We start from the raw sequence: 16,730 nt of genomic DNA on the forward strand, positions 1-16,730 counted from the left end.
GTGGGCTCAGCCCAGGGCCAGGAGGGCAGCGCCCAAAATATTGGGCACTGGTGTCACCCAAGGGGAATGGAGCTGGGCCTGCAGGTGAAGACATGGGGCTAATCTTTAAATACACCCCAAAGTGGAAGTCAGAGGCAGAGCGGACTCTCCCAAAGTCACAAGGATTCACACACAAAATACGGCCAAAATATTGTGCACCCCCCCACACTGTTCCTTAATGAACTTCTGCCTCCACCCGCCCCACATCTGGGTCATCAGTGGCTGCACGGAAAGAAGAAAATTATGCGGGAATCTCTCCATGCAAGATCCAGTATCAGGAATGCTCATGTGCCCCCCCCCCCCCCCCGAGGCAGGAGGGAGGGATTCTCTGCGGGGCCCTAATTTACCATTCCTTTCCACCCGGATTAGGATTATTAGGATTATTCGTTGGTCTCTGGCCCTGCCCAGGGCTTTTCAAGTACTTGTAACTGAATCACCTGCTCCTTAACCTTCTTTAAAGAGGATTGAGCACCCGCTTACCCTCTCCTGGGGCTTGGAGACCTGAGAAAGGAGGTCACAGGTCAACCCTCAAGGCAAGCAGGTGTTTGGGAGTGTTGGCCCTGATGCCAATGCCCCCCCCGCCCCGAGTCTGGGCTCTCTGAGGCCTGCTGGCTGCCTTGGGACGTTTCCTCACTCCCAAGCTGTCTTACACCACACCTCGCTACTTACTGTTGGAAGCAAGATGCTGGAGGCTTCCAGGCTCCTCTTTTCCTGGGTCTCCCTTGTCGTGGACCAGAAGCCAGAGAGCATCAGACATGAGCTGGACCCTGGGGATCCCTGCTCACCAGCTCCCCATTCTAGACACAGCGGGAGAGGGGGCTTCCTGCCTCACGCTGACCTAGCAGCCAGCATGCAGCAGGATCTAGCCCGCCCCTGACCCAGCTGTGTGACCTTGGACAGATCACGTGACCTCTCCAAGACTCAGTTTCCCAGTCTATAAAAATGGGATGATATTAGACTTTGCCTCTCAAGCCTGACGTGTAATAAATGGCCAGAAAATCCAGTGTCGTGGCCTTGATTACAATCCTCATCCTCACGGGGGCCGTGACCTAGAGTTTAAGCCTCACTGAGGCATTTTTAAAAAGCCCATTTATCAGGTACAGAGGGCTTGTTACTGATTTATTCCCCTAAGAACAACCAAGGACTTCTTCCACCAGCTCTAACTCTGGGCCAGGCACCGTGTGTCATTTGTTCTGATGTCCCCAGCGCCCAGCCCCGGGTGAGGTCCTCGGCAACACCCGGGAGGACAAGCGAGAAAAAGAGAGATCAGACAGGGGCACCCAGATAAGATGCATAAAAAATTGTAAAAGAGACTCTGCGCTACAGGAGAACTCACGGAGAATAACTTTAATAACTTTGCTCCTTGAGGAAGCTAACGGGGAAGAGGTCGGGGAAAGGAGAGACGCTTAAGAAGAAGGGTTCCATGTACACAAATATGATGACTTCGAACTTCCAAGGTAGCACCCTGGGTCACACTAAGCAAGGCCGACCCCTCCCTGGGGTCAGACGCCCAGGTAGCCCCCTGGAGCCGGGGCTGGAGTCCTGGTGGGAGGCGAGGAGAGGTGTGGGTAGCGGGCTTGGAGGAGGGAGTGGACGGGTGAGGCGAGGCCCGGCCCGCCGCAGTCCTGCCCCCGGCCCCTGGGAGCTTGCCTCCCTGTGTCCGGGCCAGGCGAGGGGTTAATGCTATGGCCAGCGGGGAGGCCTGGCGGGCCCAGTGGGGTCTGCGGGCCTGGGCTCAGTGGGGCGGGTGGCGTCGCTCGGCCAGGCTCCCACGGCCCAGCACCTCCCCGCTGAACTGGTAGGTGAGCTTCTTCTTGACCTTCTTGACCTCGCCTGTCTTGCCATAGTTGCGCAGGGCGCGGGCCATCTTCTGGTAGGTCATTTTCTTGCGGTTTCCCTTCTGGATGCCCCAGCGGTGTGCCAGCGCCTCCTTGTGCTTGGACGAGAACTGGAAGGTGCCCTTGTCCTTGTCCACCCACCAGATGCTGTCCTTCATGTCTCCGCTGCGGAGCAGGTCCAGCAGGAACTGGTACAGGCGGATCTTCTTCTTGCTGCCTGCAGGCGGGCGGCGGTCAGCACCCCCACACAGGCACCCACCCTCACCTCCCCCTGATGTGGGGACTTCGGGGGGGGGAGTGGTCACTGGGGAAGGACTGGAAGGAGGGGGTGGTCTACAGGGCCCTGGCACTCACACGAGCTCACACCCATTCACACGCAACCCAGAGAGGTATAGACGCACACGCACCCTCCCAGGCTCGGTCGGAGAGACGCCTGTGCGTGTCGGTACCGCACTCGTGCACGTGTGCTCATCGACACACGGACAGCACAGATGGTCACAGACACAGTGCACACGTGGGCAAACGTTCACACGCTCACAGATACGGACACACACTCAGCTCTGTTCCAGGACCGCTGCGGCCTTGGCTGGGGTGCCGGGGACACATAATGGCCAGGGTCGGGGCCGGGGCCGGACGGCTGAGCCACCCTACCTGTTTCCCCATGCAGGAGGCCAGGCCCTGGCTCCAGGCCATCAGCCTCCCCGTCAGACACCTCCAGCGGCGGGCTCTGCCTCTCGCCTTCCTCCTCATCCGAGCTAGGCTGGGCCGGGGACAGGGAAGGGTATGGGAGGCACATCCGGGGTAGGTAGGAGACCTGGAAAGACAGGGAAAGATGGTCAAGGTCAGTGAGGCCCAGTTCCCAGCTCAGGACTGCTGGAAAGGGGTCATCCGAGCAAGAGAAGTAGGGAGGGTGGGGAGGCCAGCAAGGGTCAGAAAGATTTGGGAGAGGGCTGGGGAAGTTGGAGGTCAATCAGGTTACAGGGGTCCAGCAGGGTGAACTCCACACATGGCGTGGGTTGTGGGGGGCCAGGGGCTGCTGAAATCCAGCCTGCTGTGGGCCTCCTAGTTGGTGGCTGCATGGCCCGGGGAAAGGGTGCCCTTTCCCTATATGCACAGAGGTACTATATGGCCTGGCATTCCTGGGGTCAGAGGTGGCAGAGCAGAGGGGCCTAAGGGTTGGGTAAGGGAGGGAATGCGGTTTTTAATAAGTTGGTGAGATGTGAGGGAAGGGTCAGTGGAGGTCCACGCGGGGTGGTAGATGTTAACGGAGGTCACTGATTGGGGTTAAGGTTCGTGGGGCTGAGGAGGGTCAATAAAGGGGGTCAGTGGAGATGGGGAGGCCAGGGGAGGCCAGCGGAGGTAAGTGTCCAGTGAGATGGGGCCCGGGTCTGTGAGGGGCCTGTGGATGGGGTGGGGGGTATGGTTGGGGCCGGGAGGGCCACCGTGGTCGGGCAGATCAGTGGAGGGTGGGAATTATCGGGGCTCTGTCTGGTGTGGGGCCAGAGCCGATAAGGGGTGCAGGGTCACAAGGTCAGTCGGAGGGTCAGGAGGCAGCCGTTGGGGCTCCGGCCGCCGTTGGCGCTGTGGGGCAGGAAGCCAAGTTGAGTAAGAGCCTGTGTCAGCTTCCTGTGCAGCGCCAGCCTCACCACAGGCCGGGTCCCGCGGGACCGGCGGCCGCACGCACCTGGTGGCCGATGCCCGCGTGGGTCGGCGCCATGGGGGTGTCGAGCACGTGCATCTGCTCCAGCTCCATGTGCCGGTAGAGCTGCTGCAGCTGCGGGGGCTGCACGCTCTGAAGCTCCGTGAAGTGGTTCTCTGCGAAGCTCTCGAACTCGCTGTGCACGTGGTGCGGGTGGAAGTCCCAGTAATGGTCTGCAGGGGCGGGGGGTGGCGTGCGGTGAGCCGGGGTGTGCGGGCAGGGAGAGCTCGTGGTGACGCAGAGCACAGTCATCCGGGCCGCGGAGGGGCTGTGACCGCCCACCTAGCTGGGCTCCCCACCATCTCCCCACCCACCTCGTTAGGTACCACCCCCATTTTACAGATGAGGTCACTGAGGCTTGGCCAGGCAGATGGAGGCCCTGGCCTGAGCTGAGACCCGGGTCCGAGGCAAAGCCTGCGCTCCCAGCAACCATTCTAGCCTGCCTTCCCCGCAGGCACGAGGCCATAGGCAGAGTCTGAATCCTGGCTCTGCCATTTGCTGTCCGTGCGACCTCAGGCACGGGCACCGACCTCTTCATTCTCAGCTGTTGGCTCACTACTTAAAATGGGGATCATAGTTATCGGGAGCATACAAATGAGTTCACATTTGTAAAAACTCCCAGCCCCGGAGGAGGCCCTTGGGGAATGCTGATTCCCCCTCTGCTTCTCTGGAAACCACAGAGTGGTTCCTGAGGCCACAGTCACACACACATGGTCCTGTCTCACCGTCAAGGTGTGATCGTGAAGTCAGACGGCTGACGTTCCTCGCCCACCAGAACCTGTCCCGGCCCACGGCACTGCCTGTCCGAAGCCGTGCCTCTGGGCGGCTCTGTCTGTCTCCCAGCCAGGCTGCCAGGACACAGGGCTGCACTGGAAACTCCCCATAGGTGCTTTCAGAGTCTGCGGTGGGGGGGATTCGAGTTTGGGGAACAGCCACGTGCCATCGGGAGCTCTGTCTTGGGACTAGGACATGATTTCGCTGAACATCTTTTCCAGGAAGAAAACAAAACAAAACAAAAACCTGCCACACGTCTGTGGAGTTCCTGGGGACAATCTGGGGTCCAAAAGAAGATGTGGTGATAAAGGGACAAGAGGGATTTTCTCATGTGACCCAAGAGGGAGTGTCCAAAATTCTAGGCCAAGGCAGCCTCTCTGGGATGCTACATGGAGACAAATACCAACCCCGTGTGTGTGTGTGTGTGTGTGTGTGTGTGTGTGTGTCTGTCTGTCTGTCTGTCTTTTTTTCTTTCACAAAAGCACATACTCATTCATTCACACACACCCCAAAAATGACATGCGTTTTTTTTGGCTTTGGACGGGTTCTCAAAAGACTTGCTTCCTAATACCGCTCTGCAATGGCTTTGCTGTGTGACCCTAGACGAGACATTGTATTTCCCCAAGCCTCCAATTCCCTAATCTAAAAGTCAAAGACCCGACTGGGTAGTTAACAGAGGTCATGTCCATACATGAAATCACCCAAATCCACAATGCAGGCAGCCCGCACTCCCACCTCTGCAAGGCCATATGGCACAGAAGAGAGAAAGTACATGATCTGGGGGTCAGGCAGAGCTGGGTTCAAATCCCGCCTCTGCCATTAGGCAGGTCACTGCACGTCTATAAGCCTCAGTTTTCTCACCTGTAACATGGGGCTAATAATGACACCTATCCCATAGTCTTGCGCAGGTTGAATGAGCTAATGTCTGCAAGGTGCCTAGAGGAGAACCGGGCACAAAATTCCATTCAATAAACATTACTACTACTAGGACCGCTGTGTTATTCTAAAGAACCTAGATTAGCACTTGAGCAAATGGCAGATATTTTCATTCATGTTTATCTCCTCTTCTTCCTCCAACTTCCTGCCAATCAGTCAGTGGACCACTCAAATCGTGTTTTTTTTTTTTTTGGCCGGAGGGGGGGGTCTAGGTGTCTCTCTCTCCCAGAGGCTAGAGTTGGGGCCTCAGCATTGCACCATGAGGACAGTGACTGGTGTTTGTCTCCCCTCACCCCCAGGGCTAAACTCAGTAGTCACTCAACAAACATTTCCCGAAGGAGTGAACAAAGGAATGAATGAATAAACCCTAGCCTCCTGAAAACTCTCTCTGACTCTCCTTCACAAAATTATCCAAATCTGATGGGAAAACAAAACAATGTTTCATTTGTACTTTCATCTTGCAGCAAATTAACAGGACCCAGAAGCTCTCCACTCGCCTGGGAGAGTTGGCTCTATGCTTTAGAGATGGGGCCATGTGGGGGGCTCTGGGATTTGGTGAGCCAATCCCAGGTCCTCTTTAGGGGTAGATCTGCCCCTGGCCCCACTCCTGACCCCTCCCATGTTCGCCTTCCACACTCAGTTTGAACCGTCCAGATCTTGCCAGAGTGCCTTATCTTGCCTACCAACCCCTACCCGCAAACCCACTTCAGGTCCAGGGTTTGGAGGACCCTGCCTGTGTGCAGTGCTGCAGGTGTGGGGTGAGGGGCTCCGGTGGCTCTCTTTCCCTCCTGCTCATCCTCTCTGTTCTAGCTCTGCATGAGACCCCTGAGCTCACTCTAGTGGTCCCGGCCTAGGCCAGCATTTCCCATGGGATTCTCAGGACACCTTCATCAGAGTCACTCTGGGGGGCTTGGGGCTCCACTTAGAGACCCAGGGAATCAGAAGCACTGAGAGAGGAGCTGGGAATTGGAATTTAACTGGGCTCTAAAGTGGTTCCTTTGCTCACTGAAACTCTGGAACCCTGCCCCAGGGTCCCCTGAAAGCTGCAAAGGGGACTCGAGCTACAATTAAGGTTTCAAAAGGCCCAACGGAAACCTCGCCTTTACCCTTGATTTGGGTGCTCAGGCAATTATGTAATAAACGCTGCCTGGTAGGCAGAAACGTTCTAAGCACGGGGCCCTCCGAAGGAACACAATGCAAGGAATCCTTCCTAGTGCAAAGGTCGGCAGTCCTGGGCTCTTTGGACCTCATTTCTAGACGACCGTTCACGAACACAGTGCTTTACCCCTTCGCTGGGTTACCGGGGTCATCCTGCACGATGTCTCCTTAGCATGACTCTGCTCCTCAAAGGAATATGATGCCATTGGCATATCCGAAGTTCGACCCCCCTTTTCATAGCCTGGCAGGTCACCCAACACATAGTAGGCCTCAACCAATATTCAAATGATCGGTAAAAGTTAGCTTTTAACATGCATTTTTATGAACTGGGCACGATGCTGAGTACTCACACCACATTTCTCATTTAATCTCACCTTAGCTCTGACCAGGTGGCCATAGTAGTGTGACACTTCTTCTTCTTCTTCTTTTTTTTTTTAGTATAATCTTTATTTTTTTAAAAGATTGTATTTACTTATTTGACAGAGAGAGATCATAAGCAGGCAGAGAGGCAGACAGAGAGAGGAGGGGTAAGCAGTCTCCCTGCTGAGCAGAGAGCCCAGTGTGGGGCTTGATCCCAGGACCCTGAGATCATGACCTGGGCCAAAGGCAGAGACTTAACCCATTGAGCCACCCAGGCACCCCTAGTATAATCTTTCTTTTGCACATGAGGAAACTATGACACAAAGAGATTAAGTCCCTTGTCCACAGGCAGGCATTGGTAAAGTCACCTGTGTCTACCTTCAGGGACTGAACTCCTACCATTACATCATACAACTTCTGAGAAAAAAGGCTGTTAATGAGAGCTGTAATTAAGACCCATGGTGCCACCAGCTTTCCTGCCTGCTTCTATCTATCTGTTTGTCTGCCATCAGCCACTCTCACCCATGGTTCATCATCTGTCCTCCATCCATCCATCCTTCATTCATCCATCCATCACTGGTGCCTCTTCCACTCATCCATCACAACCCATCCATCCATCCATCCATCCATCCATCCATCCATCCATCATCTAGCCACCCGTTCATCACCCGTCATTCCTTCCATCTGTTCCAGCCAGCCAGCAAGAACCCAATCATCTTGATCTCTCATTACCTCCCTCTAAGCCAGCTCCCAATCTGGGACCAAAGTCCTACCTACCCATCACTATTCTGACTTAGTATTTTTGGTGTCCCTAATACCTGTAAGTCACCAGGACAAAAACAAAATGATATTCCAAGCAACTCCACACATACACAAAACTTAAGCCCTAAGTGTCATTCAGTTGACCTTATCTCCTTGGAACAGAAATCCCAGTCATAAACTCAGGGTTCCCCCTAGGGGAGCAGAAGTAGGATCAAGACAGAAAAGGATGATGAGGAATTAAGAAGACAAAGGCTGAGAAAAAAAACTTTAGGAAATCACAGACCACTGGACATGGGCTCCTGCAGCCCAGCCCCCCTGCCCATCGCTCCTGTAGGGGAACCAGAGGTCAGAGAGTGGAGCTCTAGGCTTCATATACTTGTTACTCTCCACCTTATATCCTAATTATTGAAGTTTTAATTATTTCCCCTCTTAAAATAATAAATCTGGAAGGACTTGTGTTTCGTTGTTTCCTTAGCACCTAGGAATGTGCCTGGAGTACAACAGATGCTTTGTATATATTGATTAGATGGGTAGGTTCGTAAGAAATTGCTAGAGGGTTTGGCGGTTGAAGGGAAGGACAACTGGAAAGGGGAATGAGTGCATGATTAGATGGGTGTGTGGATACACTGGGTAGAGGGTCAGCGGGAGGATAAAAGAGTACTTGGAAAGATGGAAGGATGGAAGGATGGAGAGGCGTCATGCCTTGGAAATCTAGTTCCTTCACCAGTCCCCTCACAAAGAACAAATCCCATCACATCTGTTGCGATGGCTACTATCAAAACCCAGAAACTAACCAGTGTTGGTGAGGATGTGGAGAAATTGGAATCCCTCTGCCCTGGGGGTGGGAAGGTAAAATGGTGCAGCCACTGTGGAAAACAATCTGGAGGTCCTCAAAAATTTAAAATAGAACTACCATTTTATATTATGCATATTTGGCCACAATTTAAAATAATACGAATAAACATTAAATTTTATGAGCCCTGCCTTCAAAATCTGTCCCAGATCTGTCCACTCCTTTCTGTCTCTAGGGCCACCACCATTGGCCAAGCCACTGTCATCTCTTGCCTGGATTATTCCAGGAGTCCGCTCGCAGTACTTTCTCCCTGTTCTTACTGTGGCCCCTACAGTAGCCAGAGTGATTTTTTACAAAGTTTATTCATTGGAACCCCTGAGTATTGGAAGAAGGTACTAAAAACTTCCAGAGAGACAAAATGAAACTAAACAAGCAGAAAAACCCACAAAAACAAAAAACAAGGTTACATTCCAAAAAGAGGACATAAAAAGAGATCCGACTTCGAAGAAAAAAACTCCAATAACCAGAAGATAGAGAAATGCTTTCAAATTTCTAAGGGAAAATGTGGGTTTCAACCTAGATTTCTGTACACGGCCAACCTACTGTTAACCATGAAAACATGAGAACAAGCAAACAGCAAAACCCTACCTCCCCCACACCCTCTCTTAGGACGCTATGGCAAGAAGAGTAACAAGTCCTGTCCGCAGTACGTAGCATTCACCGTGTGCCAGGCACCTTTCTAAGGATTGGACATACAGCGACTCACTCAACCCTTGCAGCAATCCTGAAAAGTCGGTACCATTTTGAAGTTGAGACAGAGAGGTAAAACATCTTGCCCTTGGTCACCCCAGAGAATAGTGGGGAGGGCAATGGGGCATGAGTCTCGGCAACCTGGCTCCAGAACGAGAACGCTACCTCCTTGTCACCCTGCCCCTTGTCCTCTTTTTCAGGGACGAGCAAGTACAGGTAATCAAAGTGTCCCATGTCGCTCAGCTGAGTAACCTTCACATGGTCCTCATACCGGAAAATGTAGATACTGAGGTCAAAAGTCACTACACGGAGAAACACAAATATTGTGTTATCTTACTTGTATATGGAACCTTAAAAAAATATATATCCTGAGCTTATAGACAAGGAAATCAGATTTGTGGTTGCCAGAGGCTGGAGTTGGGGTTGGGAAAATTGGAGGAACGTGGTCAAAAGGGACAAATTAAAAAAAAAAAAAAAGGGACACCCTCTGGTTATAAGTACCGGGACACGACGTACAATGTGGTGCTGCAGTTAACAATGTTGTGCGGTATATTGGAAAGTTGCCAAGAGGTTGGATCCTCAACGTTCTTTCCACAAGGAGAAAATTTTTTTTTTTCAATCTCTATGAGGTGAAGGATATTAACCGAATTTACTGTGGTGCCCATTTCGCACTGTCTGCGGCTGTCAGGTCATTAGGTCCTGCATCTTAACCCTACACAGTATCCTATGTCGGTTCCATCAGTAAAACTGGGAAAACACTGCTGTAGAAGCGTTTGGGAATGTGTGAAGTGTGAGTGTGTGTGTGTATGCGTTCTGAATGACTCTAATCAGAGTCTTATCTTACACAGAACAAGATGGACCATTCAGTAATATCTCAAATTGAAGATTCAAGCTAGATTCCTTGGCATTGGAATAGGAAGCCTGGGAAAATAGCTTTCCTCTGTCTCTGCTGTGCCATGTATGTCACGAAGACATGTCTATGATAAGCTTGGGTAAAAGGCAGCTACTTGCGGGACGGCGTGATGCTACTGTTCCGTTGTGTCAGGAACAGAATATACACACGTGCGTGCACGCATTGACAGACATACAAGAGGATATACACACGGAATAAAAAGTCCCCGAAGGTGCTATCAGAGGGGAGGGAGCTCGGGGAGAGGGAACTATCTTACGTGATAAGTATTTTCAAGTTTTGCAATGTTTATCCTAACAATCAAAAATTGACAATTTAAAATGTATTTAGATTTTCAACACACACACACACACACACACACACACACACACAGGATGATTCAGATCATGTCATTTCCCCGCTCAAACCCTGCAATGCCTTCCCATTGTTTGCAGGATAAAACCCAAACTCTGGCCTTCGGGCCATGTGTACTGTGTCCTTGGCAGGCCCCTCCGGCTTGCCTCAGTCTCCACACCCCCACCTCGGGGGCCCCCCCGCCACTCTGGCCCTCTGTCGGACGACTCCGCTGTTTTGCCCTTGCTGTTTTCTCTGCCTGGTGCGTCTTTCTCCTCTGCATCCACTGGCCTAATCACCTCAACTGCCCCCTCCTCAGAGGCCTGCCCTGACCTCCCAGTGGAAAGTAGTCATTGGTGCTCTGCATTACATGACTTTGCCTTTCATAGGACTTAGTATTGTGTGTCTGCTTATGTGATGTTTATGGCCTCTTCCCTCTCTGGAATGTAAGCTCTCAGGAGAGCTCATCTAACTCACTTATCATGGAGCCTCTGGTGTCTAGAACAGTGCCTGGCACACAGCATATTATCAGGAGCTGTGGGGTAGTCGGACAAATGAGGAATGAGTGGGCACATGGAAAAATGATTCGTGTTGGAAGGTCGAGTGGGTGGCTGCAAGGGCGGGTGGTTGATGGGTGGGCAGCTGGCTGGTTGCCTGGCACCTGGGTCGGCTGAAACTGATGCACTGGGTCTGTTGCAGACCCCTCCGGCTTCTCCCACTCCCCTAGCCGCTTCCTCTCTCCCACCTGGCGAGGTCATAAAGCTAATGTACTACATCTTGAAAGCTCCCTGGGCCCTTGCTGGACTCAGGAGCTTGCGCATTTCATGCGTGACCTCAGTGAATCGCCACAATGTGACGAGGTAAGTGTTTCCATGCTCTCACTTCCATATATGAGGGACCGGGGCCTCTGAGAGGCTGTCATTTGCTCTAAGAGATCGCACGCTGGTGAGTGATGAAACCAGGAGCAGCCCCAAGTCCAGCCCCAGTGCCTTCTTAGTAAGTTTCAACCACCATCTGAAAACACAGACACAGAGGACATCCAGGAACTGGTTGGAAAATGTGGGGTGTCTCTACTCTTGAGTCTCCAGACAGTACCTTCCAAGAGGTATTAGGAAAGGACAGAACAGGACACCCGGGTGGCTCAGTCCATTAAGCATCTGCTTTTGGCTCAGGTCCTGAGGTCCTGGGATCAAGCCCCACATCAGGCTCCCTGGTCAGTGGGGAGTCTTCTTCCCCCTCTGCCTCTCCCTCTGCTCTCTTGCTCTCTCTCTCCAATAAGTAAATAAAATCTTTAAAAAAGAAAAAAGAGGGACACCTGGGTGGCTCAGTTGGTTAAGCCACTGCCTTCGGCTCAGGTCGTGATTCCAGGGTCCTGGGATTGAGTCCTTCATCGGGCTCCTTGATCATCGGGGAGCCTGCTTCTCTCTCTGCCTCTGCCTGCCACTCTGCCTGCTTGTGTTTTCCCTCTCTCTCTCTCTCTCTCTCACAGATAAATAAATAAATAAAATCTTAAAAAAAAAAAAAAGAAAGAGAGAGAGAGAAAGAAAGAGAAAAGAAAGAATGAACAGATACCCAGATCAGCACAGATGCCCAGATTGGAAATGATAGGAGAAGGGGTGCAGGGAGTAGGGGCCGGGACACCTGGGTATGCCAGAGGAGTCTCTGAAGAAATTGGGGCATGACCAAAACAGGGTATTCAGGCATCTGATCAGGAGTCATTGCTAGAGCCCCAGCCCAGATGTAAGGGACCTGCCTGGGCACTGGGCCAGGAAAGTGCAGGTTTCCCTAAAGTACTCACTCCATCAGTCCCCGGTCTAGCTGGTTTCTAGATGTATGAACACACCCTCATATTGCACAAGGGGAAACTGAGGCTGCAACAGGCCCAAAGGAAATGCCCCCAAGCCCAGTGAAAGTGAGAGGAGGTTAGGCCTGAGGGAAAAGCGTGGCAGCCCAAGGCCAAGCTGAGTTTGTGGCGACCTGGCTGTCCTGCTGCCTGGAGCCACCAGGGGGAGCCAGTCCTTAAGTCCAAAGGGACCTTCCCGGGTCCTGGCCGGCTAGGTGCAAGGGTCACCAAGGGCTGGTGTCCAGGTCAGGGAGACCCCATCCCTGATCCTGGCTGGGCGTGCTGGGAAGACAGGTGGATGAGAGAGACTTTCTCTCTAAATTGTCCGGCTTTTCCACAGAGAGGACACATTGCTTGCCGAATCATGAATAAGCTTTGAAGGATGAAAAAGCAGATGTTTAAAACCTTCCTAGCCCCCAGATTCGGAGAGAAGTCTTTGTGTTCCCACACACGGACTTGAGGCTCCTCCAGCACCTACGCCCTAGACGTGGCTCCCGGGTCTGGTCTTTATAAACGTTGCCAGCCCTGTTATCCCCAGTGCCGCCGTTCACAGGATTTGGCATCCAGATGTGGGAGTCCTTCCTAATAAGGAAGGGGCCTGTGGCATCCCCGGGCAGGGCCCTCAGGTTGAGACTGCCCTCAGGTGTGCCTGAAGGATAAAGCGACAGGTGGGGCTGGCCCCCAGGTGTGGCCTCGCCGTGGGAAACCTTTCTCTGGGGCTGCAGACACCCCGGTATCTGGCCTGCCCAGATTTCAGACTCCAGGAGAATTCCTCAGGGAAGACCTACTAACTAGGCCTTCTCCCTTTGGCTCTGGGGTGCCCCATCAATATACCAAGATCCCCTTTGGGTGGCCTCTCTGACTGCCCTGCCCAGGTCCCAGGCCCCAGGCCCCTACTGCCTGTCCCCATCAACCCTGAATGCGCTCTGGGATCGCAGCTGGGCCTTGGGATAGGCAGTGAGACTCGGACTGAGGCTCACCTGTCTCGTGCTCCATCCTCACTCCTACCCCTGCAAGCTGGGGCTCCAGCCCCTGCCGAATGAGGGGGCCCTCAGAGCCTTTCCCTCAGTGAGCTGTTCTTAAACAGGGGTGACTCTGTCCCCCAGGGGGTTATTGGGTAACAAATAACGTGTGGAGACATTTTTGGTTGTCGCGACTGGCGGTACTTCTGGCATCTGACAGGTAGAAGCCAGGGATGCCGCCGGACAGCCTACAGTGTACAGTGCCGGCCCCATGACAAAGAAATTGTCCAGCCCCAAACATTGAGAGAGCTTGAGAACACAGCAGAGAGCGGGGGTGACACCAACGTGGAATTCACGTCCACGTCCGGTGAAGGGATGACAACACCAGAGAGGAAGAAGCGGGGTGAGGGGAGCAGGGGAGGAAAGCAGGAGAGGTCCTCGGACTGGAGCAGACAGACTGGGCTCCCCTGACCAGCTGTGTGACCTTGCACAAGTCGCTCCCTGAGCCTCTGCTTCCTCGTTTGTGAAAAGCCACACGGATTGGACCAGAAGGTAAACACGGATGAAGCTGACCTCGGGCCCTGGCGCACACCGGAGATGCTCAGTAAGTGCAGGCTGGGGGCTGTGGGGGGTGGGAGGGCCCAGTACTCACCGCTGTGGCTTTCTCCATCGCTGCTGAGATAGGGGTAGTATTCGTGTGTTTGGCGCTGGTACAGGTCCGTGTCATAGGGAACCAGGTCTTCCGATGGCTGCTGAGAGAGGAGGCTGTCAGGACTCAGGTGGTGGCGGGAAGACCCCAACCGGCTTGGCAGCCCCCCGCATGTTGGGGCCACACCACCCTCCCACACTGAGGGACTGCGTCAGGCCTACAGCCCTCTCTCTGCCTGAAACTGCGAAGAGGCCACAGCAGGGACGGGGGACCAGGAAGAGCAGAGTCTTGGCTCCTGCAGAATGGGGCTGACAGGGACTCCAAAGGTCACAGGTCAAAAGAGGACCCAGGCTGAGAGGAGAGCATGACTCCCTCCACCCCCTCCCCTCACAGCGGCTCCTGAAGCCACACTCCCACTCACACCTGCACCCCCAGGTCCCCATCTCACACATGAACTCTCACGTTCACACCAACACACCTACACCTCCCAATGTACAAATATTCCCCATGACACCCACACTCCCACACATGAACTCACACTCACGTGCCCGCCCACACTCACTCCTCAGGTCACTCGCACCCACACACCTGCGGTCACGTGTGTACACACTGTTGTACACTCACACCGTAGGCACACATGGCCCCTTGAATGAACACACATCTCCTCACACTCGCTCTCAGGCACCTTAAACACAGGCTCAGGCCCACACCCATCAAGGCCCCTCACATATCGCTTGCATGCCCACCCTCAATAGCACACACACGTGTCCTCCTGCCACGGTCTCCACAGCCTGTGCCCGGGCCCAAGGCACCCTCAGGGCCCATGACGACCGATGGCCACTCACACTCATGGGTTCTACTGTTGTCACCAGGCAGGGTTGGGGGCCATGGGCCTGCCAGAGCCTTGGTCCTCTCACTCTCCTTCCTCCATCCTCCTTCTGACACGCCCACTGGGATACTCCTTTCTCTTCCTCCCTTTCCTCCTGTCCTCACCCCTCGTTCTTCCTCCCCACCCCCACCCCGTCCTCCTCTTCCTCCCTGTCCTCCTCTTCCCTCCTCCTCCACCCCCTCACTCCTCCCTACCCTCCTCTCCCCTCCTCCTCACTCCTCCCTGTCCTCCTCTGCCCTCCTCCTCCTCCACCCCCTCCCTCCTCCCTGTCCTCTCCCCCCCCACCCCCTCCAGCCCTCACTCCTCCCTGTCCTGGTGCCGGCCTGGGGACAGCACACCCAGTCTTCACAGTCATCAGGCCTCTCCCCACCCCCGCAGTGTGTGCCCAGGGATTGCACAACAGTTACTTGGGCCCTCAAGGGCTTGGGTGGGGGCGCAAGGGGCCCCCTTCCCAGGAGTAGTCCCTGAGGGGTTTGGTGCCCCCTGCCTAGCTGTGTCTGGATTTCAGGGATTGAGAGGTCAAGGGTCAGAGGCCGTGTGGCCAAGCTTCTGGGCCTGTGGCTTTAGTGAGGCAGACTTGGCTCTTCCTGGGACCGCGTCCATCCCCTGCCCCCTCCCCCACCTTCTTGGTGGTGGACCAGGCAGGTGGGACAAGGCTGGGTCTGGGGCTGCTGGCTGGAGCTGTCTGTGTCTGACCAGTAAGAAGGCCAGGAAGCCAGCCCGGGTTTCCAACAGCAGGATGTCAGGCCTGGGGTGCCTCCTGGGGCTCAGAGGCCTGGCTGGGGTGGGGCGGGGGAAGGGAGCTGCCATTAGGCCGGGAAAGCTGAGTCAGGTGGGCAGGCCCTGCCAAACCCTGCCCGGCCCCCCCAGGGCTCCCCACCCCTACTGAGTGGGGATGGGGTGGGAAAGAGAGAGGGGTCCTCTCTGAGGGGCCCAGGTCTGCAGCTGCCCGAGGCTGCAACTGTCACGGAGAGAGGGGCAGCGGTGATCGCCCGGCCTGCTGCCCTTCCCTCCAGGGCTCCCCTGGGACTCCTGCTGCTTCACGTCCAGCCCTGGTCCTTGTCCCACTCTCAGCCCCTGCCCTAGCTCCTGCCTCTACTCCACTGGCTCCTACCCTGCCGCCCTTGAGCTCAGACCCAGATGGGCCCAGCTCTGGCCCCGACCTCCCTTCCCAGCTCCCTGGCCAGTGCCCCAGCGCAACTGCCTTCCTAGTCTCTGCTCCATCTCTTGCTGTCGTCCAGCCCCTGGGGACCTGCCGGCCCCAGGCCCAGACCCTTCGGTCAACAACCCTGTCCCCTGTGCCAGGCCCCAGACCAGGCACTGGGGACCCAAACATAAATGAGCCTCTGTCTCCAGGAGCACCCAGGCCATGGGCTGAGACCTCTGGCCTATTGCCTCCTGCCTTCAAGCCTTCACCGTCCAGGGACCCGCTTCCCCCCACACCAGTCACCCCAGCCCCTCCACCGCCACCACTCCGCCACCGTCCTCACCATCCTCAGCCCAGCACCCTGCCCAGGAGCTCAGCCTGCCACCCAAGCCCCATCTATAAATAACCGTTCAGGCCCCACCGATCACAGCCCCACCGTGGGCCCAGCCCTCAGCCCGCCGGGGCACGCTCAAAGAAGCCAATGGCCCCCTCGCTGGGTCTCAGGCCAGGAGCTCCCGGGAGGAAACACCAACTTCCCACTGATAGCGAGCCTGGGAGGGCAGCTGGCTGGTTGGTGGCCTGGTGGGCAGCGGACGGTCGTCTGAGGGCCGCGGGTCTGGCTAGTAGAGGAGTCCCGGTACTCACAGGGGGGACGAGGGGAAACCCTTCCATTTTGCACGCCTGTAACATCCAGCCGAGCTCCGAGCCGGTCAGGTCCCCTGCCTCAGTGGGGGCCAGTGCGGAGCCCCTCAGGATGGGGCGCCCCGTCAGGGGCTGGACGGACTCAGGGCGGGCGCAGGGCTCGGGCCTGCCCCCTGAGCTACAGGAGCCCTGGGTGAGCCCCCTCCCTTGACATTGCAGGGCCAGCGCAAGTTCCTGATTTTATCG

At 55.0% G+C, this 16,730-nt stretch overlaps 1 protein-coding gene across 2 annotated transcripts; it reads right to left on the reverse strand.

The window, feature by feature from the left end:
* Positions 1 to 1,360: 1,360 nt before the first annotated feature.
* On the reverse strand, positions 1,361 to 16,730 carry SPI1 (Spi-1 proto-oncogene). 2 transcript variants are annotated; one of them, XM_032844534.1, is made up of 5 exons: positions 16,488 to 16,730; positions 13,810 to 13,909; positions 3,562 to 3,749; positions 2,529 to 2,691; positions 1,361 to 2,094 (listed from the first exon to the last, which is right to left on the reverse strand). In XM_032844534.1, exons 1-5 carry the CDS (start codon positions 16,530 to 16,532, stop codon positions 1,775 to 1,777), a joined length of 816 nt encoding a protein of 271 aa, XP_032700425.1. In that variant the 5' UTR covers positions 16,533 to 16,730; the 3' UTR covers positions 1,361 to 1,774. The 2 variants fall into 2 exon arrangements, with proteins under 2 accessions (XP_032700425.1, XP_032700426.1); XM_032844535.1 differs by having other exon boundaries at positions 13,810 to 13,906; positions 16,488 to 16,729.

Source organism: Lontra canadensis, unplaced genomic scaffold (genome assembly GCF_010015895.1).
Source record: "Lontra canadensis isolate GAN:19392208 unplaced genomic scaffold, GSC_riverotter_1.0 scaffold154, whole genome shotgun sequence".
NCBI lineage: Eukaryota > Metazoa > Chordata > Mammalia > Carnivora > Mustelidae > Lontra > Lontra canadensis.